General features: G+C 38.8%; 1 protein-coding gene across 1 annotated transcript; it reads right to left on the bottom strand.

The window, feature by feature from the left end:
• Positions 1 to 9,113: 9,113 nt before the first annotated feature.
• On the bottom strand, positions 9,114 to 23,098 carry fhdc1 (FH2 domain containing 1). The gene is made up of 12 exons (XM_053339567.1): positions 22,610 to 23,098; positions 21,129 to 21,190; positions 18,500 to 18,602; positions 18,262 to 18,347; positions 17,124 to 17,224; positions 15,705 to 15,775; positions 14,703 to 14,810; positions 13,627 to 13,697; positions 12,015 to 12,132; positions 11,672 to 11,836; positions 9,594 to 11,327; positions 9,114 to 9,545 (listed from the first exon to the last, which is right to left on the bottom strand). Exons 1-12 carry the CDS (start codon positions 23,096 to 23,098, stop codon positions 9,114 to 9,116), a joined length of 3,540 nt encoding a protein of 1,179 aa, XP_053195542.1.
• Between the last annotated feature and the right edge of the window lie 3,355 nt (positions 23,099 to 26,453).

Consider the following 26,453-nt stretch of genomic DNA (forward strand, 5'->3'; position numbering starts at 1 on the left):
AATGTGATGCCAAAAATAATGATCTACTCCTCAGACTTCTCCACTCACTGATACTGCATTGCAGAAGCAGCAGGGAAAATAGGGGGAGTGTATAGTGTGTATATAGTACTAGTCAAAAGTATAGAATCACTTTCCCATTAACTTGAATGAGAAAGTGTGTCTAAACTTTTGATTAGTACTTTAATTTAGCATTGGAATACATTCTGTCTCTCCATCTATTTATCTATCTATGTAAAAGTCATTTTTTAAGATTCTGTGTGAAGATTTGCTGCATTTCGTTGTTTTAAACTGAATATTTTGCTCTTTTCTACTGTTGAAAATAAGATTTGAACATGCTATGATGGACATTTTTCCCTATTTTCCATCATTTTATCAACTGAATAGCGTAATATACAGCATCCTCCCCTTTAAGGCCGAGTATTCAACACAAGGGCTTTATATGATTTCTACAAAAAAAAAAACCAAAAAACAACAGCTGCATGAAATGAAGTGTATAATTTTAGCAGATAACAGATTCAGACTCAGTGCCGGCTCTCAGCAGGGGTTGAGCTTAGATGTCAGTACAATAAAGTGCTTGCAGAAACCACTTTTAATGCAGTTAATGCTACTTCAATCCCTGCCCAGCCCCCCCCTCCCAAAAAAGAAACCATCTTGAGCCATGCTAATGTGTGGAGTAAGCTAAATGAAAACAGGGGGACAACATTCAACTGTAACCCAAATATAAACTCTCTGAAAATCAAAGCTGTTTCTCCCATTATTATTAAAATATGAGCCTCACCCCATGACTGTTTCCACCAGTTTTCTCTGCAGGGTCCTCTCTACCTCAGTGGGGTCAGTTCAGGGACTCGACTCTCTCCATGTGCTCCTGTCCTCCTGGAGACAGAGACAAGAAGCAGACGTCATCACCCATGCTGTCACTCAAAAGCTCCTCTCTCACACACTGACAGGTAATGACATGTTAAGTCCTTGAACTGACGTCAAGAGACATCCTGGTCACTTTCATTTTATTTTGGAGTCTTTTTTACTGATGCTTGGACAGCTGTTACATTCAGATTGACTGCTAATCTCAGTGGTCATGCTGTTGATTTCTCTCTGATAATCCCTGTGATCATTGTGCAATACGCTCATGTCATGTTAATATTAGTGCAGTTGTGGAGGTGTGGCGCAATACATTCATATGCACACGCTTGTTAAAGGTCATAATGGTGCACTGAGAAGAATCAGCGGTGACACTGTGTCCTTTAAAATGACAGGGAGTAAGGTCATGACAGGGGCACTGTAGTACAATGCTGCATAGACTGTCACCTTGTATTAAAAAAGCAGGCGGATGAACCTCTATTACTCAAAACTACATGGTAAAAAAGGTCACACAGCATCATGTTGGGGATATATTATCATTTCACATTTTTTGGTTGTGGATGTTTTAATGTGAGTGAAAATTGGCTGCACATCTCCAATCATTTAGGGGTGTTAAATATGACAATCACAAGAATTTCTGACTTTATAACCTTCAGAAACTGCCTCTATTGTGAAGATGTGGTGAGAAAACAGACACAAAGTATGACTCACTCTTTCTAGGGATGATTGCTACGACCTCCTTCCTGTAGGAACATTGTTGTTGTTGTTTTTGATCCCAATTGTCTGCTTCATGACATACTTGACCACCGAAGAACATCCAACACTTAAAACCAGTTAAACCACAGCCGTAATCCGCCAGATGTGCAAAAACTCCTCAGTATCTGTGGACGCCAGGTAATGAGAGGAGTGAGAGGACCTGACTCTACCTCCAGCAGCACCTGGGTGAAAGTAAGGATCCCACTCTTCGCGTCAGGTTGAGCTGCGGGATAAGGAGGGATTGAGAGGAGCATAATCCCTCGCACACGGCTACAGCAACTTTGATCTAGAGATAAACGTGCCAAGTCACGAGCTGTTTGACATCTCGTCTGTAGTACTTTGTCCTGAGCAGTCACTCCTGTACTAAATATCATGGAGTGACCCTTTTATGCTTCACCCTTTTAATATGAATGGGTTTATTATATATAGGATTTTTTGTATTTTGTCTGGATTCAAATGTTTGAGCTGTATCAGGGTCAAGGACATTTTTTTGTGTCCATATGGTTTAGTTAAATTTAAAGGGGTTAAAATGTGAAAATAAACATGAATAACTTGCATACATTCTTTTTTATGGACTCAGCATCAAATTTCAGCTTTTAATAAATTTTGAGATAATATATTAAAAGATTATGACAAAAAGTGGTGTAACCATTAAAACTTTGTACCAAAAAATTAAACTTGCTTAGAAATGTTTAATTCTCAATAAAACATCATATCAAATAGTTTGGCATGACCTTACGTTATATCTTTTATATTAAATAAAGGTAATGGAAAACTATTGTTCTAAATATTACATTTAATCTGGGGAATCATGTAAATCAGGAAACACTTCAATTTTTTTTAAATGAAGTAATATTTGCATATGATGTATATATTTAAGTACACTTAAATACACTGTAGGTGGATTAAATATTTAATATTCATCATTCTTTTATGGTTACACCATTTGACATTTTCAGAAGCATTCTTTACTTTTGGTTTAAAAAAAATGGTGCAAATGTAATTTCAAATGATATAATACAAAAATATATATACATAATGTACATTTTAACAAACTTGATGTTGCTTTTCAAGACAATTTTCAAGATATTTTTGAATGGCTCATCTTGCCAACCCTTATATGTCACTGACCCATCAGTAAAATGTGTAGTCTGAAGTTGTGTATCATGTAAAACCTGTGTTTTTGTCCACTATTATAGTTTATTTTCTTATAGATGCAAATGTATACTGTAGCATCGTAGTAGTAGTATAGAGTAAAACAAGAAGGCTGAGCTGTGTTTTTTCCTTTGAGTAGCACAAAGCAGAGATGCAGACAGGTCATAAATCATCCGTTGTTCTCAGCTTTCTGTCTGCTGCGAACTACAGAGCGATCAAATGTTCATTATTTCAAAAGTTTGAATATATTATTGTATCAAACTTTCACAATACAAATGCTTTTATAATTAATTGAGCAAACAATAACGGACTCAAATGTTGACTCAAATTATTATAAAAAACCATTGTTGTTTAAATTCTGTGACCTTTTCTTTCTTGTGGCTTCTATTGTTTGGTCGACACTGGCAACTTTAAACTCTGCTCCTGGAAAATTTGCAGATTCCTGCCTTCCGTGATTTTTGCTTAATTTTATTTGCTTTAGCACCTACTAAGCTTAATAGCAGACTCTACTGGAGGGTTTTTGGTGCTGTTACTCCCTCTAAGGACCAAAAAATAAAGACTGACTAAATGAAGTCACTTTGGCCTTTGGGCACACAATGAAAGGCTGACGATGGAAAACATCAAAAGAATGATAAAATGTTTATATAGCTGCAATATTATGAAGAAAAACAGACTGAAATATCAGAAATCATACTAGATATTAAAGTGGCCTGTATTTCTAATGTTAAGGACACTGTTTTTCCAGTATTCTTTATCCAGTTGTGTTGTAGTCATGTCTTGTAGTTACTGTAAACAAAGCTTGTTTGAGAAGATTTTCATTTGACCAAAAACTTGATGAACTGCTTTTGTTGATGCAAGGTTTAGTGAGATAATCCTGTGATATTCAACCTGCTTTCTCTCTATATTTTATTTCTTGAGAATACACAGTTTTATTGATGATATTCTAATATTTTGGAACTTTTTCTGATCAACTGTATTAATACTGAAAGGCAGAGGATTTTTATTGTTGTGATAGGATCAGGTGAATGAGGTAAAGGATGGATGCTTTACACTTTCTGCTGAAAGATACTCTGCTGCACTCTAGTGGTTTAAAGGCACCTCTGCCTCTGAAATACAGCTGTGTCTCAAACTGCAGTTTCATTTTCAATAACAGTTGAGGTAAATGTAGGTTTCACCTTCACTTAAAATATTTTCTGAAAATGTGTTTCAAAAATTAAAACCCTGCCTCCATTTGTGGAAGTCAAAATGTTTGATGTACTTATGATTGTGGCAGTAAACCCGTTATTTTAAAACAGTGAAACAAAGTTTCCATTATAGTGTCCATCATCAAGTGCTGCATTTAAGTACTATTCCCATTTGATGCTACTTCCACTCCACTACAACCATTTCAGAGAGAAATATTTAACTTTTTACTCCACTACATTTATTTGACAGCTTCAGCTAATTTTCAGGTGACTATTTGACACAATGAATCATTTAACAAACACCACATCATTAAAGATTGAACCAGTTGTTAACAGTTCCACCAAATAGTGATTTTTCCCTCTAAACTTCTCACATGGTTGATCAAATTATCCAATATTTCAGTAAAAATCAAAGATGAGAGAAAAAGTCCACAAACTGAAAAAAATGCGTGAATCAGCACTTTTTTTTCTTTCCTTTCCTCTCCATAGGAGACTGGTTCCATATGAAAACAGTAGTATTCTATTGGTATTGATTGGGTATACATTAAAGTGAAAAAGCTTTCTTGATATACAATTAAGTGGTGAGTCCTAAAATGTTAGTTTTTAAGTTGTTTTTAGTTTTTATATTCTTTTTTGACAAGTATTTGATATAATTTTGTTGTTTTCAATTGTTCTGACTGTTATAAGGGAAATAAATATTGTCCTTATTCATGTGATGATTTTTTTTTTTTTACCGTTTATGCTTCATTTTGTTTCTATACTGGAGGTGCAATATCCTTTAAAGGTTAGCCCTCAGTGTGTCAGACTCTCATTAGATAACCGATGACTCAGCTGTCTTTTCGACTTTGGAAAGCTGGAGAAATTGGCCCAGGACTGGATGCCTGTAGAGTGTTTGTTAGCGGCCTCTTTCTGAAGTGGAGCTACAGTACAGTCAAAGTAAGTAAATACAGTTTTTACACATTCTGTAAAATCACCTTGATGAAAACCCTGTACCAAAACATGTTGGTGAAATAAAGACGATTCTTCAACTTAATCAGCTTCCTAAGTTGTTTTTTTCACAGTTTAAGAAAAGAAAAGAAAGACACCCAACAAGTTTTCAGTTTACACAGCAACATGTGATTTTATTCATTTCTTTGATGTCATCATCAGAAAATATAAACTGCAGTAGAGTAACATCACAATTTGCAGCCCTGTTGTGGTCTATAGTGATCAGGTATCATCATTTGCTCGATGCAGTGATCAGTCTTTTCTTTGTCATCGTGAGATTGTAACAGACCTAGCAGAATAGTAGAGCATCTATCGGCCTCAGGAGTGAAAACTACCGCAGACACATCAAGACTCTCATCACAAATAATCACATCAGAGTAAGAAAAAAAACCCAATAACACCCTACTGTAACTAGTCATTCCTTTCTGGTGTACAAAACACACCCTTGGGGAAATTTATGCCAAAATAAAACATGTTTAATCATCAGGGAAGTCAACAGTAGTACTACAGAATCAGTAGTTGTGCAGGAAAAGCCAAATAAAAATTCACTCTAAATAATATAAAGTCTAATTTGTGAGCAGCTTTGTGTAAAATGATATCAGACAATGCAATTTTGTCTTTTCTAGGAAAAAAAACGACTATTCTGACCTTCTTACAGGGCTCTTAGTCCGTAATGGTAATTAATGCTTGGAGTTACTACGGTAACCGTCCCCGTGACAAGGAAGTGATGAAAAGGGTAAGTAAGTATGCAAACTCCACACCGGCTCTGCTGCTGTAGAGCCAGTCAGATGTAATGTAAAGGGCACCCATTGTAATGCCCAGGGCCGTTAAAAAAGGTGTCACCAGGGTGCATTGTGGGATACACAAAGGAGGATGATAAAAGACAGAAGATTGGGACTCATTGTGTAAATCGTGTCCACGTGAGGAGAACAGCAGCTCTACAGCTCTGGAAGTAGCGTAATAGTTGGTGCGTCCTCTTTTGGAAGAAAGCCTGATTCGTCATCCAAATGTTCACAAAACTTCAGTCTAATGAACAAATGTGTTGCTGTTAAAATGTAAAATGTTATAAATTGTTAAAATCGCATTATTTTCAACAGTCAGTCAGTGATTTTGACCAGTGTCTACTTTAAAAGATCTAGAGTAGGTTCGACAAATTTTAATACAATATCCACTATGTGCTTTTTCCAGAGCTTTCAACCATGTCACTTGACACTTGCTCATCATTAATGTGAAAAGTAATTTCTTTAGAGCTGAAACAGTTATTTAAATCGCCAGAAAAATAACCAGCTACAATTTTGATAACTAAGTTTTTAAGCAAAAATGATATTAATGCTATTTCCTGCTTCTGAGATGTGGATTTCTGCTGACAAAAAGTCTTCTGTGACAGAAAAAACAAAAAAAGAAACGAAGAAAGATTGGGGTGCTTCGGGTCGGGCTTTGTAATGAGCATTTTTCACAAATTTCTGAAATTGTACAGACCAAATGATCGAGAAAATAGTGTCAGATTAATCAATTCATCATTCAACATAACGGTTGCTTTCAGTCCTACATTACTTTACTTGATACTCTTGTGAGAGTGGATCTAAATTTAGGCTCCATGCAGGCCACACACAGTGGTGTGTCACACTGGGCCTTTTGTGTCATCGGATCATCAACTCCATTTGCATTACAGGGAAACAGGAAGACACGCACAGCATGCCAACTCACTGCAGACCGGTACTCTCAACGTCTGATGGAAGATATATAGATGCTTTGACCATTTTTAAAATATCTGTGCTCAAACATACACTTCACTCTTTTACCCTCCATTTTTTTAAATGCTATGTAAACATGTTGATAGTCAGAAAAATACTATGTCTTTACATTATTTACAAAGTGAATCACTAACCAGCTGAGTCACCGTTTCAGTTCAGCGTGATGGAATGTAGGAAAGATTTCTACTGTTGTTTTACAATCAAGGAGTTTCTACTGGCGATGGATCGGCTACATTAAGCTTTAAGGCAATGCACTGTTATGTGTGTAGTTGCCATCGAGGCAATGGCACAATGCAGTTTGAAAGGCAAGTGGTGTGAAATGATCAACAGGGATGAATCTGTGCCTCTCATGTATTACCATTACAATCCAGTCACATAGTTAAATCTAATAAAACAACAGATGATCTTTGAAAAGCACAGCATGTCATTTTGCAACATTTGCTGCTGATCTGAAGACCTTCACACCATGTTTAAAAGACATTTCTAATCATCTGGATGAATAAATGTCCTGTCAATAATAAAGACTTGAAAAGAAAACCAAAGGATCCTGAACACTCTCAACGTTTCAGTCCTGCGACCTTCATCAAATACAAATACAGACAGAAGTTTGTCTGTATGAGGACTCAACACTGTTAACAGAGTGAGATCAAATGATGGACATTGCGCAGGATTCTTTGGTTTTCTTTTTCAAAGAGTTTTTGATCCTGCTCAGACTTTATGGTGTGAAAGAACCTTTTTGAAATTACAAGCTATTCATTTCTATGTCACAAGAAAAATATAAAACACGTAATTTTTGTATGAATCTACAAATACAGTAAAACTGGACAAATACAGTAAGACTGACAACAAAACGTTTTCATTTTGTTCCACATTGTGCCAGTTGGATGATTTTTTTTTCATCCAGATAGTATTGGATGTTAGAAATATCTTCAGAGTAGAGCTGCAATGATTGTTGGATCAGAGTCGATAAGAAAAAATATTCCTGCTTCTAAGATATATGAATATTTTACAATTTCTTTAGTCCTCTGAGATGGACTGAAAATATTTGGGTTTGAGACAAATAAAAGACATTTGAGGATATCACCTCTGGCTTTGGGAGACTGATTTTCTGACATTTTAGAAACCAAACGACTAATAGATTAATCTAGAAAATAATCAGCAGATTAATCTATAATGAAAATAATCATCAATTGCAGCTCTACTTTAGAGTGCCAGTAAAGGCTTTAAAATGACCTTCTGGGCTTTTCAAAGATCACTGGGTATTTATTCTGTGGAAAAACAGATGCTCTGCTCTGTGCTTTGAATATAACAGCAATACCTGAGAGGCACAAAACTGGATCAAGGCTGGATTATGACAAGTTAGGGTGTTTGTTGCAATTTAACCTTGTCGAGAAAGGTGCAGGCCTTTGATATGAGATGACTACATTCACAGTAGAAAAACTAGATCAGGCTGTCAAAATAATCACATGTAGAAGGTGATATTTTCAGTGCTGTTTCAGATGCATTCAATGCTTTTCTTTCACAGCATTTGCGTTGATTTGTGTATTAGCCTACTGTACATTTCCTACATGCACATCTACTCCATGATAGTATGGAGGAGTTCTTAAACATTTACAAACTACTGACACATACATACACAAGGTACGAGAAGTACCACAGTTTGAATACACTGGCGTATAATCTGTGACTTTATATATTGAAGTAATATTAATATACCAGGGGTTTGTAAAAAAGTGACATTGCAGTAACTGATCAGATCTCTTCTACATTTTTATCATGCAGAACCAAATGAACATAATCTATTTCTTCTGCTGGTAAAAGGCCACTGCGATCTTTCTGAGGTATCAAGCAAAAAGAACCCGAAAAGTAAACAGAACGGTGCTCTACAGGAGGATGCAACACAACGAGAGGACACTGTAACAGCAGCAAGGTAAGGTACAACAAATCTTGTAACCCTGAATGAAAAAAAGACACTGTAACTCAGTCTCAAATTGTCAGAGCTAATTAGCAGCATTATATAGTCAGTAGTGTTTACTTACTGTACATCAACATCATCACAGACAACAGCACATACAGTACATACGCAGCTAAGCAGGCAAAAAGGCTCCTGTGAAAAAACACCAATTTGCCGTTTGTCAGTTTAGTCAATGTCTCCCCTCTCAAAACAAAGAAACCTGTGAAAACAGTCTTTGTACGAATACAACAAAAACACGTGGAGTTCATTGCATCTTGCTCTTTGCAATTCATAACCCTGATGTCAGCTACTGAAGGAATCTTACAAGGTGAGAAACCTTACTTTTTTTTCAGATTCCTGTCTTTTGCATGATGAGTTGAAGTCTGTATATGGTGAGAAGCAAATATTAATCAAACATTGTGGAAAAGTCTCTTTTTTTACAGTCAGTTTCCTTTGCTTTCAGTTTTATTTCCAGGTTGGCTTCAAGTTTCTGGATGTACCCGAGTCTCGAGACTGGACTGACTTTTCAGAAAAGCTATTGGTCTTACGAATATCTTCACGTGTTGTAGGTGGAGGGGGAGTCTCGCTGCGGTATGCACTGCGACTGGCCGCCTTCACGCTTTGCACTCGTCGCAAATTTGTCCCTTGAGGCCGCTCCTCACTGCCGTGGACTGTGGATGATAACCTGTTCTGCTTCAAGGAGCTTTGTCGACCCATGGCTGAGGAGCTGCGAGACGGGGTGGAGGGGACGGAGGGGACTGAGGGGACTGAGGGGATGGCCAGCTCTTTCTTGGTCCTGGAAGTCGAAGCTACGGTGTTGCGGGCAAAGCTGGGAAGACCGGAGTTGCTCTTGGGGCATAGTGTGTGTGTGCTGCCGTTCTCAGAGGAAGCTGCACACTGGGCTTGAGCTTGAGTTTGAGCTTGAGCTTGAGCTTGAGCTTGAGCCTGTGCCTGTGCCTGTGCCAGGGCTCTCATAGTGGAGCGGCACATCTTCTCCTCGGGTGGAGGCTTTGGGATGTTCCTCAGAGGTTTGGTGCTCAGCTTGTGGATGGAGCCTTTCCTTGGCATAGAATCACGTGCCCATCTGGAAATGCTGCCTGTGAAGCTCCTCTGAGCTTTGGAGTCACCTGGAGGCAGACTGGAGTGTCGAGGAGGTCTTGCCGTCTTCTCGCTCTGTCCTCTGGCTGGTGTGCTCTGGTCACGCAGAGGCCGCCGTGACTCTCCACCCTCATGTGTCGAGGTTCTCTCTGCTTTCTTGTTGTTACCTGTTCTAACAAGCTTGTTAATGGGCACAACCTTCCGCATGCCCTGGGTCTCACTGTTGGTCAGTGTTCGCACACCGCGACCACCATTGCTCTTAGTGGCCTTGATAGTTTTGCTCTTTGCATGCACTGCTTTATTTTTGCTGCTACTCTGAGTATCTTTCTCCACGCTTTGTTTTCCTTCTGCAGTGTCACAGCTCTCTGTGTCCCACTCCTCTAAGGTAGGCGATGGAGTCATGGATGCTGCATCCACAGATTTTGGCGCTGAGAGTTCATTGGTTGAAACTGACTGGTCATTGGGAGACATAGACTCCAGATTAGAGGACAGAGAGCTTGGATCTTGCTGACTCTCCTGATCTTTGCTGCAGTCGCTTGTGCTGAAATTAAGTCCTTCTTTTGTTAGAGATGAGCTTTCAACTTCAGAGTAATCCAGAGTAACAGAGCAGTCTGTTTCTGTGCAGTCTAGTATATAAAACACTGGCTTCTTATTGGATACAGAGGTATCTAATGGGAGAGGAGTGCCACAGGTTGTTGATGAAACTGTGCTGTTCTCTTCTTCTTTCTCTCTTTCAGGAGAAATCCCAGTCTGTGCTGGAGAATCTGTTTTCCCTTGCCATGCTGTCTTGAGATCCAGCCCTCGTTCTAAAACTCCTGGAAGATTGTCCAGGTTCTTGGGAGGTGACAGTCTCTCCTTTTCCATATCAGTCACCACAACGTCCCCCTGGTTGACAAAGTGCATATGATTGCTGTTATTGTTTGGACTAGGTAGTTCAAATGCTTGAGGACCTCGAACTAAAGTATGCTTCTCCACATTAAAATTCATGTGGCTGGTAATTGTTGGGTTGGACTTCTGAAAGGCATAAAAGGAGTGAGGCAGAACACTGCCCTCGGACAAAGATGAGTAATTATTATTATTGTTGTATGGGTCCTCATTGGCGTTTAGCCTAGAGGAGGAAAACCGGGCCAGTGGGCTAATTGGTTCGGTTTCTGGAGACGTCACCTGTCTGTCACACCCCAACTCACGGTTGTCATCCTGGTCTAAGATCCAGGGAGTCATCTTCCGCTGGAGGGGGCGACCTGAACGAGGTAGGCTGTTAAACTTGGAATAGTCAGTGGGATTTCCAGTGCCTCCAAATAGCTCCAGGTATCCTTGAAGTTCGCGGTCTGCAATGGACGTCATGGTATGACGGTGCCGGCGAGCGCTGGCGGAACGTCCCACTGGGCTGTGTGGACTCTGAGACCTCTGCTGGAAGAAGTCCAGTAGGCCTTCCTTAGTGAGCATCTCCACGTCGTTCTCACTGCTGCTCCGACCGAATCCCCCGCTTTGATCTGCACCGGACCATGCAAAGCGCTTTTCCTCCAATTCTCTCAGTCGACGCTGCCTCGCTGCCTCCTTCAACTCGCGGTCCATGTTGTCCTGAGATAAAGTCGAAGGAGGAGAAACTTTGAGAAGCAATCAAATAGAAACACAATATCCAGTCAAACTAGAGACTAAAGATCTGAATCATGATGTTACAGTCAAGTCCGACTCCGCAGGAAAACAAGCAGACAGACAATCAGACAGGTTGTAAACAAGCCAATGATTTAGCATATTATCTAAATGACTTTATTTAGAAGTAAGCACAGGCAAAATGCAAATAATCACACATTACACACAGTGCACACAACAATAGCAACAACAGTTGAAAAGAGACTTTGCATACTATTTTTACCAATCTCTCGATGTCCAAAGCTCCAAAGTATTCTTAGAGGCACACTGACCTTAACGGCCTTCTTGAACTTGATGCAGAAGTCTTGAAAAATGCGGAAGCACTCGTCCAGCTTGAAGGTGTCCTTGTCTTCACAAAAGAAATCGATGAGAGTGTTCCCCTCTTTACGCAGATCCAGCCTGCGTCTCTTCAGGTCCTGAAGTGTCCGTGCTGAACTCTGAGACAGGCCATCAAACATGCACACATCTTTAATTCATAAAATGTCACAGACTTTTATGGATGTCATTATCTGTAGCGCTTACATCAGCAACACCAGAAATATAGAGTGGCTTGGATCCAACTTTCTGTACATGTGTCTGTGTATATAATGTATTATGTAACTACTCCCGTCTCACCTGCAGGAAGGGCTCTAGCTGCTGCAATAGCTCCGGGTCTCCTTGAACCTTTTCCTCGAGGGATTTGATCCGAACATATAAGGAGGAGAACTCCATCTCGATGTTCTCCACTGAAACTCTGCAAAAAAAGAGAATTACAGCATGAAGATCAGGAAATCCTTGCTTATAGACAATTATTCTATTCTATTCTATTCTTTTATAATGATATAGCTGACTGAAAATTCTCCTTAAAGTCAGTAGCGTGACAATATTTGACAACATTTTACTGAGTGAAGTGTCAGACTGTCATGCAGGAAAGGTGACGACAGAGCCCTTGTGAGAAATGTGTTCACATATCCTGTGGGAGGGAGGTGTAATCTGGGCTTGGTGCTGCACAGAGATGACCTTGTGAAGCTGACAGAGCCTGACAGCCGCCAGCGTTACACTGCGTTCTGAACAAGACTCTCAAAGTACTGCGCATAAGTTAGATGTCAGCTTGAGTAATGGGGCTAGACTTGTTTATTAATGGAGTAATAAATAAAAATGTAACAACCTTTGTTTTGAGCCATCAAATAGCTGTTTGCACATTTAGTCATTTACAGAACACAGAAATAAAAAGAAGAATTACACATTTTGGGAATCAATTTCTGCCTGTGTAGTTTATCAGCAGCCATAACTCATGAAACCATTAACACTACAGGTCCGAACAATATTCTGACTGCAAAACACAAATGCATAGAGGACGCCTCAGTCTCAATCAGCTCATCTTAAAGAGGTCTAATTTGTCATTGCTTAAATAAAGGATGTCTTAAAAAAACAGGTACCCAAATTAAAACTGAAGTTTTTTTTTTGTTTTTTTACCATAATTACCTCCCGGGTCAAACTGGCTACAATGTAAGTGATGTGGGACAAAATCCACAGCCCTCCTTGTGTCCAAAAATATATAGTTTATCTGAAGCTAATTTGAAGTTTCAGTCTTTCTAATTAGTCGAATCAAGTAGATATCTTTCAATGTTACAGTCTTTTTAGTGGCAAAGTCACTCTTTTTGTTACCATACTTCCACCACAGCTCAACAGGAAAACACAAAGAGGGAATTTGATGCAAAAAGACAGATATCCACTTCAGATGTTGTTTTAAGACACATTTGAAAAATTGTGAACGTGTCCTTTAAGACGGGACTGGGACTAAAATGCTGTGTATGTAAATCTGCCTTGATTGATTTTTTTTCAGTGCAACAAACTAAACACAACATTGACACTTTACCACCTCCAAGAGTTTATATGGCAAATATATTAGCAAATATTTACCTATTTACACATCCAACAGACACTGAGCAACATAAGCATTAATTTGAAATCCTGTTTGTTTGTGTCCAATATTGACTCTCCTTTTAGCTTAATTTGACTTTCTGGCTCTTTAACACATATCAATTATAGCAACTTTAAATAAAATTGTGGTTTGGAGTCTGTATGCAAGCATGACTTTAGAATTAATGCAGTCTTCCAATAGACAACATTATCATTATCATTATTATTATTTATCATGACTTATCAGATGTCAAACTTACTAGAAAGTATTAACTATAACAACATTATATTATATTATAACACAGGATACAATCCATCCGTTTACCTGGCTGCACTCTGGACATCATGAAGCTTATCTGGAAACTTGAGCAGCTTCTCATCTTTTTTCTTTGCTTCCTATTTGAGGAGACACATCACAACATGTTTGTTATTGTACAGGATAAAAGAGGCATCACTGCTGCGTCTTTGTTTGGTTATGTAAGTGCTTGGTCAGCCACACTTGGCTCTTTTCTGTTTCCTGTCACCATCTGCTGTCCACATGCCTTCTTGTAATCGTGGTGTTTGGACGCCGTTTACTGTGACATCATTGCTGTGAAAGATTTATATAAAACTAATTCTTTGTGACTTACAAATAACTACCTTTTACAGCATTTTATTTGAATTTAATTTTAAAAATTTGAAATTTTGCATTTCTTAACTGCACAAATCAAGACAGAAAAGATATTTGAATTGAATGATCTGCAGAGTCTTCATCTAGTTGAAACACATTGTCTAATATACATATTAATGGCTTCAAAACCAAAGGAAAACCTTATATTTATTATAATATAAAACCATTTCACAATCTAATGCAGGGTTAATTAATTAGCTTCAACCACTCGTCACTTTTTCATTGTTGTTAAATTGTTCCTAATTGTTAAACCCTAACCCTTCTTTTTATTAATTGATGGATTTCTTTTAGGACTGTATCCAACAGCGCCCCCACACACACATTAGTCAAGGAATAACAGAATGAGAGCATATTAATACAAATTTGGCAAAAACAACTCATAAATTAAAATGTTTCCTCTGTGTTGCACTACACAGCATTATAGTAGATGTATTGATGGTTAATTTGTGAGAAACAGAAGTTTTGCTGTAAACTATGTAAGTGAAAAGTTCAGCTCTTCGGGTGCCAAATGTTTTTGCTGGAGGGCCAGATTTGGACCACGGGCTGCCATTTGCCTAACACTGATTTAAAACAACACAAAAATGAAGGCCTTGAGGTTGTTAACATTCGGTTGTCACAGGAGTATTGATTTGATGCCATGGTAATTACGATGCAGCGCTGTATTGAATTACGTAAGCTACTACAGGTTTTAATTGTGTCCGTGATGTTGTATAACTGGAGCCGTCACTCACCATGGCGACAAAGTGCAGGAGGTTCATCCCAGGTTTGTTGGCCTTAGTGTCAGCCAATGAGAGGAGGGATGACAGCTTGAAGCCCACAGCGTTGCCTGCGTAGCCTCCCTGAAGAACCACAGAGGAACAAATGAACGATTTCACAGCACAGAGACGTTAAAGGATGAAGCCGGCAACAAATCCCATTAAAAGACTTAAACCAACTTGATCTGAACTAAATTTATCTGTGCTGCCAACTTTTGGAAATGTACTTATTTGCTTTCTTGCTGATAAATAGTTGAGGAGATCAATATCACTCATGTCTGTATGAAGTATCAAGCAGCGGGTAATTAGCTTAGCTTAGCATAAAGACTGGAAGCTAGAGGAAACTGCTAGCCAAGGTCTACCAGTAATTCTACGATAAAAACAAAATATATAATAATTAGTGAGCTTTAGACGTGCTGATATGCTGATTTTTTCCATTTACTATACCACGCTACTTCTTCCTGCTTCCAGTCTTTATGCAAATCTAGGCTAACCATCTCCTGGCTCCATATATAATGGACAGATATGAGAGTGGTATCAATTTTCTCATCTAACTCTCGGCAAAAAGGCAAATAGGCATATTCTCTGGCTGACATGTTCCTTTATCACCATGAACTCAGCTCAGCCACTGAAGCTTCACATACTGCTGCTGCTGTTGTAAATAGTCACTGGGGTACCAAATGTGTTTTAATTAGCAGCTGAAAATAATCCCTGACAAATGCACAATGATGCATATTTACTCTTCTCTGAGTGTCCAGCCATTTAAGGAAACTGTTAGCCTTTCTAAGTTTTCTACTATATTTTTCACTCACTTTTAAAGATGAATGAGTATGACATAAAGAAAGGAAGTAAGACAGTACAGAGAGGGACTGAAACTTTATTGGCTTTTTGCTTTTTCATGAGACTGGTTAACAATCAGAAAAACGATTTGTTTATTGTCTATGTAATGTACAAAATGAACATGACTTGCAGACTTACAGCATTCATGATATTTCCAGCCTGCAGCACCAAATGCAGAATGGCGTGGAGCTCTTCGCAGCCCATCAGCTCTATATGATGGGATCAATACAAACTCAATTAGTGAATTCAGAGCAGATCACAGCATCCCATTACACACTTATTCCACTTTCATTTACCACCATCACACAGGACAACTTTCAGCACTAACAATGCCTCTGTCCCACACTAACTGGTACCTACAATAAATTACATTTCTTTCTGCATTTTGTCCATCGGCATATTACTGCTAATGGTAAATGTAAATAAGCGTACTGCAGAGATTTTTAATTAAATGGTGTCATAAAAGTTGTATTTAATTTGTCCCAAGCAGTGTTTAAACTGATAGCCCTGCAATGCAGTGAAAAGGTCATAGTACTGTAGAGGAGGGTTTTAAGAAAAATCCAATACAGCACAGAGAGGCAAGTAGGTGTGACTCAGCTAAAATGACACAGAGGCTCAAAAGATGCACTGAAATCACTATTTAATATTGCTCACAAGGTCTTGGTCAGTTTAATCCCTAGAATATGTTTGGGGATGTAGCTGCACAGAGAGCACATGTCAAAAAATAGTGGCACATGGCAGTTTTAGCCATTATAGCAGGGTGACTATAGGGAGAGCAATGTGTCTTGAATCAATTGCCATGAAAATATTATATGTTAAACATTATAAGACCAAATACATTCCCATCAGTATCAGCTAACACACAATACTAAGATGGTGAACACAACAAATCATCATGCATACATTAGTGTTATGAGCATGCAGACATAAGCATTTAGCTCAAAGCACCACTGTGCCTAATGCAGCCTGGCAGGGCTGTTATTATGACTGTAGACTCTTTGTCTTGTTCTACTATGAAACTGCATCCCCCTTTTTACCTTTAATTTAATTAATTTACCCCTTAATAATGATGGAATTAAGGTATTTATTAATGTTTCTTTTACAGGGAGTAACTGACAGATGAATTAAAGCATTGAAATAAATTAAGATATCTTTAATTGATTATTTGCACAGTTTTAGGGTTTTTTTAAGGGGTAAAGCCCCCTTAAAAAGGGACCATACCTTACAATGCCTTAATGTTCTAATTAAGGGGAAAATTCAGGGTTGGTATACATGGGGTTTGATACTTTTTTTACCACTACAAATGCATGGAAACTTTATATTGGTATGGTGGAAATTTTTGCAATGATTTCGATTTCATTTTATGATTCATAAAATTTGTAATTTACATGTAAAAAATCTAAATAACAATATTTATAAACAGGAACAAGATGGCACAGTCTCATCTTTCCACACCGCTGTATCTCAGATGACACATTCCAACTTTTTTCACACCGCTGCTCACAGCTCAAATATCTGGGTCACCTGTCTGAGACCATGTAAAGAACGCGGCTTTACCTTTAGTGGCGACGCGGACGACATCGATATCACGGCTCATCAATGCACAGGAAGGGAAGAACTCTTCTTGCAGGACCATGGCCTCAATCCGAACCTCGAAGCTGTCAGAGTGCAAAACAGAGAAGGATTAAATCTGCGATCTGTAGTGAAGATATACTGAAGGGTCTGTAGTGAGGCATGAATATTATTTTCAAATGGTCAGGATGATGTATGAGGAAACCGGAGGGATATTTAGTTTTTCTTTTACATCTTATATTACAGTTAGTGTGACATAACTGCACATACAGCATCTATAACTTGAGTGGCCATGAGAGCTGATGGCACCAGATACTCAATACTCATTTAACTCCATTACATGAATACTACTGTAATGTGATATCACCCAGTGTTTTACAGTGCTGTAAAGAAAATGTGTAAAAAAAAAAAGATAAGAAACATGATCCAGAAAATGTGATAACAGACTTTTAACAGAACTGTAAACAATATCTGAGACTTGCTGGTAGCAATTTTTTTAGAGCTGGGATTACTCAATCAATTGTTTATTCAATTGATCAAATAATCGATCCAATGATTTTTTAAAGATGAACTGTAGCTGGTTTGAGCTCCTCAAACAGGATGATTTAATACGTTACTTTGTCATACATATTAGTAAATTAATTATCTTTGTGTTTTTTTATTGTTCATTGGACAAAACAAGACATACGAAGGCGTCACTGTGAATTTTTCACTATTTTTCGACATATAAACGACAACAACATTTGATCAATTAGTAAAAATAAATATAGGTAATTGGCAGAATAATTGATTATTTAAACAAACAAAAAAACTTTTACTTTTACTACAAAATTGATTATCTAAACTTTTGGAAGAGACTGCAGAGTTAAAGTCAATCTTGGATCACACTGGAAAACTTTACATTTAAATGAATATTCTTGCAAAACTTTTATAAGAACAAGCATAAATCAGGAAAACAGTTAGATGGAAAGTCTCCACAACATGCAAATCTATGCTTAGAAATGTATAAACGTCTGAACGATGTAATCCAGCTCTTCTTTCATTGACTGTCAAGCAATGGAGCCAGGAAACTCTTTCTGTTTGACTAAATAAACAACTCACACGACCATTGAAATCAACCTACCGTGGCACCTGGATCAAGAGGTACATAAAGGAATCAACGAGTGTCAGCTTGACTGGGTCTCCTTTAAATGCCTGCAGCTTCTTTATCTGTGGAGAAAATAGAAAAGGAAGAAGCTCAGCAGGATCTACCTGTCTACAATCCACACACACTGTCTTTTATCTTCAGTTCTGGTCTTAAATAAAAACTTCATGCTATTCATAATTTGTTAAAAACCACACAGACATGCATAAACACAGACCTCCTCTATGTCAGGAAGGAGCTTCAGCAGGTCTTTGAGCAGCTCTGCTCCATAAACCTTTCCTTCTCCTTGTCGTATATCTTCCACAATGGAGCGATTGGACCTGGAAACCAAACATCTCATTTCAATTAAGGTTGATAAAGAGCACAGGTGCTCACTGTAAATGCTACCTCAATGATTACAAAGGCACTGAATCCAACTCTTCCTTAGAAATAAAGTTGACATGGTCTTTATGGTCTTCCAAATAAGAATAATGGATTAAACAATTAAACAATTGAATCCGTTATAAAATTAGATAAAATACATTTCAAGAGGATCAAAATATTTTTAAAATTTGCTGCTGTGTTCAGCTTTCACGATTAAATATCAATGTGTAAACTGACTGAAAGACTCAAAACTGTGCTTGGATGCATTTTTGTACCCTCGACTGTACATGTGACTCTACATGAGTCATGTCTGGTTACTGTTGTGAAATTCATTCATGACATCACCCAGCTCTGTGGCGCTGCAGCACAACATCTACTGTAATTACATCACTGCTATATAAAAGACTATTAGATATCCTTCATGGAGAGTTTCCAGTAAGCACACTTTACAATATAATGTAACCTGATACGTCAGCGCCGCAATAAATGCCACTTTTATAAAGCACGTTTGTTGAGATGGTGTTGCTGCATTGGATTCAAATATATTGTGAGGCGCTCTGGTCATGGTCATGGCGACAGTAACATAGCAGCAGTACTTTTGGGTACCACAGAGTTGCGTATCTGATTATGTATTAATTTTAATTGTCTAATTTCATTTGCCTCACTGCAGACCTCAAATGTTTTTTTTTTATCCTGGTTCAACAGTGACAAGTAGTTACTAGTTTTGAAAAGTGCTGAATGAATACAGTTTATATTATATTATATGAATTTTTAACGTTTTTTTATACATTGACAATCATTGAGGATGTTGTTGAAACAGGGTTCAATATACAGTAAACTGAAAATTGAAAACAATATTCCGTAATATTCCATACTTTCATAATCTATTAGTGTATATTATTTTTTACTTTTGGTGACCTTTTACTACAAAAGGGTTTTATGCATGTTTCATGTTTTCACTTTGTTATTGTGTGTTGTTGAGTGTAGATTGGTGGCAAGTGTATCCATTTAAACACAATAAGTTATGCAAAAGTGAAGGAGTCTGAATACTGTATATGGAGGGTATAAAATAAACACATAGTTGTAAAATTAAAAGGCTAAAACAAGAATAAACATTGGCAGTCAGTCAGACTGAAGCAGAATGGCTCCCAGGACAGTCAAATGTCATTAAAATATAGTGGGGAGCCATGCAAATACACCGTCATGCAAACAGACACCTGACACACTTTCGGTATTCTGCTCCAGACTAGTTAACAACGTAGCACAACGTTGAGACCGGTCAACACACCTCGAGATTTCCTGATCCAATTAATTATAAACAATGGAGAACTAAAAAAGCCTATTAAAATAACTGACACAGATTTTGACCCTAATCTCTCATGTTAATAAAGGTTTATAATGGATGTTTCCTCACTTCAACCCTCAAACACAAACTGAAACTAATAATGTCTCCATGATAGCGGAATATGAATCTGGTGATGGCAATGTCGGTCTGTCGGTTTGGTCCAGACTGAAATATCTCAACAACTACTGGACGGACTGCCACGAAACTTTGTGTAGACATTGACATATCCCAATAATTTTGAATCCCATGACTTTTTCTCTAGCGCCCCCAGCAAGTTGACTGTTGGATGGATTTGTCTGAACATTCCTCTAGCACCATAAACAGGTCAAAGTTTCCTTTATCCAGTGAAATATCTTAACATCCACTAGATGGATTGCTGCCAAAATCTACACTTTAATGGTTCCCATGTGATGAAGCTTAATACCTACAAAACTAGTGACATTCCCATCAGCCTCAGGTTTACTTTGTGTTGTGTTTCTTGGCAAATGTTCACATGCTAACCAGCTAAACTAATATGTTGAACGTGGTAAACATTTTACCTGCTAAACAGCATATTAGCATGCTAATGTTAGCCTTTAGCTCAAAGTAACACTGTGCGAAAGTACAAAGCTGCTAGCATGGCTGTATAATCTTGTAGGCTTGTGGGATTTGAAGTAGGATAAAAAAGGCTTTTTTTATTATACATTTTTAATATAATTCAATCTTATCTTAGTCTCAAGTTAACTTTGGATCAATTAATGTTTTTACAAGTATTCAAGAGCAACAGAGAAATTAATGTGATAAGTAATCTTACTACATGCGTGTAAATATCTTTCTTTTCTCAGTACTTCAATGGCACTGAAGCCCATGCCACATTGTAGATAAATTCACTGTTCTCCTTCCCCCCTTCCGTCTGTAAATCTGTATGTCTTAGTTATGGCCATCCTGGGTTTCATTACATTTCTCCCACAGAAATATCACATGTTACATAATCAGAGGAGTTACATATCAAGGAGAGAAACATAATGAATGAACACAATGGAACATGTTCAACAGCGCTATCCATCATGATCCTTTAGTTTGTCACCGTGTTCATGCTCCCCTTGGGCTTTATACAAGCTGCTCTTCCCTCAGGCGATGAAGCAGGGAGAGGACTTACTTTTTAAACTGCTTGAGGAAAATGCCCACATTCATCCCCCTCTTGGAGTCAAGGATGCTGATCTGGAAAACAACAAACATGTTTTTGTTAGAAACAGACTTTAAACTAATTATGAAACAGAAATACACACATGTACCCCTCCCTACTGCCAACTACTCCTGGTAGTTGCTACTTGTGTTACTTACACCCATACTCACCCTATGGGACACTGAAATTCCACCGGGCCACAAGTGTGTTTCACGCCTTCTCCATTAACAATGGCTTGTACTGTCTTCCTTTAACAGGTGTGTACATTTTTAAAAAGGCTCCCTCACAAAGCTTAATTGAAGCTATTAAAACAGCATTTAGATACATCTGTGGGTTGAACTAAAGATAGAGAATCCATGTGAGGCTGAGGCGGAAAAGTAAACAAACCATTTAAAGTTTCCTTCCATTAGCTCAGCTGAATTGACTAATCGATCACTAATGATATATGATACTAGACAAGCTAATAGCTAGCATTAGAGACATGCACTGATAGTGGCTTTATCTGAAACTCCCAAAGGAGTGTTCAGTAACAACTGTTCCCTGTAAGCTGTTCACACTCTGAAGTTTGTCCAGCTGCACTCAGCTCATTGAGGGGACACAGAGGGGAGTTATCTGTGACATCTCCCTACGACTCACGCAGGTTTTATTTTACACTTAACATGTTACATACTTTCCAAGAGTCCAGAGTGACGCAGGCCCGCTTTTGTGCTGATTATGAACACAAATCATTTTTCTACACTCAAAGAAAAGCTGTAACTTAGCACCGTTATCTAACTCGTCCCTGTAGGGATATCTTAATACAGAAGGAGACGTGTAGAGTTATGGTTATGAATCTGGGACTTTCTAATCCCATCAGTGGTGTGTTTGGGACTTGAGGTAACCGCCATGTCTTGCACACGCAAAGTCAAGAGAGGTGGATGTACTGTAAGTGACATGAAACTGAAACTGAACTTTGTAATAAGAGCAGCAGAATATTAAAATGTTCTCATTGTGCTTTGCTCAGAGTTTGAATTACAAGGCTCTGAAATGTCCAGCCAGTTTGATACATGTGGTGGCACTGACCTCTAATACATAAAATGTAGATTGGTAATGTTCTTGTTTTATATCTGCATGGCAAAATAATCCAAGATGCAGAGAAGGAGTGATGTTACTTGGCTGCACTCAGAGCAGGAACTGCAACAGAGGTTAATGATTTAAAAGTATTTGATGAGAAGTGATATAATTTACAACTCTGTGTTTAGCTCTGTCTGCTTCTCACCACTCTCACCACTAGTTTGTCTGAACCTTCAGAAGAAAAAACAGAAATCCTGCCCACTGCCCATCATCTGTTCTCACTTTAACAGTTCATCAGTTAAGATTCAGGCCTGAATCTTGATTGATCACGACCAACAGTGTGCCAGATTTCAGTTTTCTTCTCAGTTTTTACAGTTTTTGGTCCAAGAACGGTCACTCACCTCATCTTTGCTGCTCTCTTTGAAGGACCGGGACCGGGCAACACGGGCTGAGGTTCCAGTGGCCGGCGTCCCCCCACGTACGCCTGTCACTGCCTCCTCCTGCTGCCCGAACAGCTCCTCCACAGAGCGCACGTCGATCTGGTACTGCTGCTGCCGCACCGCCATCGTCCAGATGTTGGGCTTCCCGCGGACCTTCTCCTCCGGGATCGGCTTCCAGAAGAAGCTGCGTACGCGGCGCTTCTTCCTCCCGTTGTGGCTGTTGGACATGGTCTGTGGCAGAGGCGGGGGGGCCCCGGGAGGCGGAGGTGGCAGCGGAGGAGGAGGGGGTGCTTCATGCTTGGTTTTCGGGGTGTCACTGAGGGAAGGTAGGTTGGAGTGAGTGTGTCCAGACATAGAGGACGGGTCAGAGGTGGTGATAGAGGAAGTGGTGCAGCCGCTGCCCTCGCTGCTGCACCTCTCTGGCTCATTGGTTGAGGATGGACAACTCATAACAAGCATCACAGGGATAAGCTGTCAGCATATGAGCTCTGTGCTCTGAGTGTCTTACGCTGTGTTTTCTCTCTTTCAAAACGATTTCCAAAGAACTAATTTTCTTTGAGGAGTTTCAATTCACCCTGAGGAACATCAAAATGTTTCAGAGTACGTCCCCTCACTGTTGGAGGAAGGTAGCTGTCCCTTCATCTAGTCACAAAGAAGGGAGTGTGTCCTTTGATTGTGTCCATCTCCATCACTCAGCTGGTCATCCATCGAGCTGAGCAGAGCCTTTGAACGTCACCTCCCAAGGGAACAGGGCGGGGGGCGGCAACAGCCATGGAGCTACAGAGGCAACAAAAACAACATAGGACAGGATTGTACAGAGGTAGTCATGCATGTTGTCGTGGACAATCAGAAATTAGGTGAAATTAAGGGGTGCGACAGATCAAAAGAGAAGGGGTTCTCAGTCAAAGGGGCTCACAACGAGGGAAATGGCAAATCCTATTTTTTCTATTTCTGAAGGGCTTTGAAGTCAGGCTGTGGGGTGTAAAATGGTCAGAGACATAACAGACAAAGCTTAGCTTCTGTAACAGAGTTTGGTGTAATTTTCATTCTTAAAAAGCTCTCATGTAGCGAGCTACTAAGAAAGATAACTAAAGTAATTGCAGATTAAGGGAATTACACAAATAATTTATTTTAATTAAGTCATGTGTTGTGGTGGTGTGATGATTTGACTTCACCTCAAAGTGACACCTCAATGCCTTTATTTATATTGTTAAGTTGTTTAGTTGTATGTTTCATGAAATTCATTCTTAATAAAACTTCTGTACCTGTCACTTAGTGATGTTGACTCTTTGATAAAATTAATTCCATTCCTTTTAATTAACTAATTAAACAGGCAGTATAGGATGAATTCCAGTAAAATGAAAATATAACATTTACTAAAATCCATCTGGACATATTTCCTCAGGTTGGTGGCCAATCAGCATCCAGTATTTACACTAACTTTATGGAAAACAACCAGCGGTCTCTCATGTATACCCATCAGCATCATCTGTCGCCATAGAGAACAGCCTGTGGCCTAGCAACAAACAGTCACAAAACAATACAGTGTGCCATAAAAAAGACAATTTGGTCAGATCACATTGTAAGGTCACTCTGCAACTGTATTTATCGTCTGTAAGGGCAGCTACTACTATGCATTACGCACTTTGAGTCCATGACAAATTTCCCTCAGGGGACAATAAAGTATATTCTATTCTAACCACCAAAAACTTGAACTGAAACAACTAAAGGAGACATTTATTCCATGTTACTGAGCCCAGAAACAGACACATCCATAACCTCACAGAATAGTCTGCTACTTTTTTAAGTTAGCAAATCTCAGCCTGGAAGCTGCATTATGCTTGTAAGGGCTAAATTTACCCATATACTTTTAAATTACACTCTTCAATGGCATTATAGTGCCTTAAAAACTCAAAATGTCCACCTCAGCTGTTAGCTCAAGTTGAGGACTCTGAGCTAAGAGGGTGTGTGTGTGTGTGTGTGTGTGTGTGTGTGTGTGTGTGAGTGAGTGAGTGAGTGAGTGAGTGAGTGAGTGAGTGTGTCTGTGTGTGTCTCCCCCCCCCAGTGAAAGCAGAACATGCAAGTCTTCCTTACTTCTATTTTTTGGATCCACCTGCTGCTGTAGTTTTAATTCTAATCACCCCTTTCAGTGAATATCTATAAGTAACAGAAAAATGATGATGATGACATAATACAAAAACAAAACTAAAATTGGAACCAGAGCTTCAATTATTAGTCCATTAATTGACTAGTTAATGGGCCTAAAGATATTCTGCAACTATTTGGAAAATTAATTCATCATTTCAGTCATTTTACAAGCAGTAAAATGCAGTGATGGCAGTGGTAGCAGCAGTGATAGTTTCAAATGGACTGTTCAAACTAATTTTAAGAATTCACCTTAAGATTTAGGAAACTATGATATTTTTCTCTATTTTCTGACATTTTAAAAAACCACACAATACAATCGAGAAAATAATCATCAGAATAACTGACAATGAAATGTGTGAAACACCTTTGAATGAAACTGAGCTTTAACCGAGCACCTTCACCTGTAGGAGAGCACCCACTATACTCAAATTAAAAGGGCGGTTACTGGTTAACACAGTGGGAATTTTCTTCTATTCCACACAGAAAAAACACAGTATGAACATTACATAAACAGCATGTCAGTCTCACATTTCAAGTAATGTATGTAATGGTATGTAATACCATATATTCTAAAACAAGTCTGAATTGAATGCTGTCACATTAATGTAAAGGTTATGAAATGTCCTTGTATCCGAGTGATTAAAGCACGTGGCAACACCCGCAATGTCCCTGGTTCAAGTCCGATAAGGGACCTTTGTTGCTTGTCATACCCCTTTCTCTCTCTCTCTCTCTGCCCTTGTTTCTCTGTCACCTTGTAAATGTTACAACAGCATAAGATAACACAACATATAGAAAAGAAAGAAGAAGATTTTATAGAAGATTACTATAGTATGAAACAATGTCTAGAAACACCACAGTGTTTCAGAGGAGAGTTTACTGAACACAGGAAGTGGTTATCGATAGTGTGGTAAAACCACCTCATCGACCAGAAAGGAAGGAAGTACTTAAGCCCCCCCCCAACCCACCCGCCTTCCTCCTTGCCTCTTATTCAAATTATCGGCTGCACTGTAGCTCTCAGTTGGAGGGAAACTGGTCCTGTTTCAGGACAACGCATCACTCCCTGCCACAGTTGACATGACTACAGATATCTGATACTCTTCTTGCTCTGAACAAAGAACTGAATAGAAGTTCTGACAAAAAGAGGGGGGAAATCAGAGGAACGGAGGTAATGGGGTGATAGTACGTTGCTTTCAGTACCTTAAAATTTACTTAATGGCAAGAATTTTGGTTTCAGGGCAAACAATATTAGTCTGATAAGTCAGGATGTTTTCTATCTTTTGCATCAGTTCATATAATAATAACAAATCATTTCCATCAAACACTGTTCATGTGGTCACTTTCTGGTGATTTCTAGAATCTGCTTGCCGCCTCTTACCCAACCTTTCATCAAGATCTGAGGAGTAATCTCCCATTAGTCAGCAGCCTTGCCCACCTGATACCAGAGGGACCTTTACTAATTAATAAAGCAGACGTCACAAATGGCCTCATATTGCCAACATCGGCCAGCAAGCTCAGCTGTCCTGTCCTCAAAGCTGGACCACGCTGTCACTCATGTCTAATTCATGAGCCTGTCAGAACATCTGACCTCACACGAGTCATCTCCTTCTGCCGGTGCTAAAAACATGGCTTTACAAAAAGATACAATGGAGAACAGAAA

The sequence above is a fragment of the Scomber japonicus genome, chromosome 2, assembly GCF_027409825.1.
Source record: "Scomber japonicus isolate fScoJap1 chromosome 2, fScoJap1.pri, whole genome shotgun sequence".
Classification (NCBI taxonomy): Eukaryota; Metazoa; Chordata; class Actinopteri; order Scombriformes; family Scombridae; genus Scomber; species Scomber japonicus.

Bases quoted from the DNA above. Each gene is read 5' to 3' on its own strand.
- fhdc1 (XM_053339567.1), bottom strand. From the start codon at position 23,098: ATGAGTTGTCCATCCTCAACCAATGAGCCAGAGAGGTGCAGCAGCGAG. The intron at 17,225-18,261 runs GTAGGTTGATTT...GCACTCTGACAG, and splicing joins CTCTTGATCCAGGTGCCACG to CTTCGAGGTTCGGATTGAGG. The intron at 15,776-17,123 runs GTAAAGCCGCGT...CCCATCATATAG, and splicing joins CGTCCGCGTCGCCACTAAAG to AGCTGATGGGCTGCGAAGAG.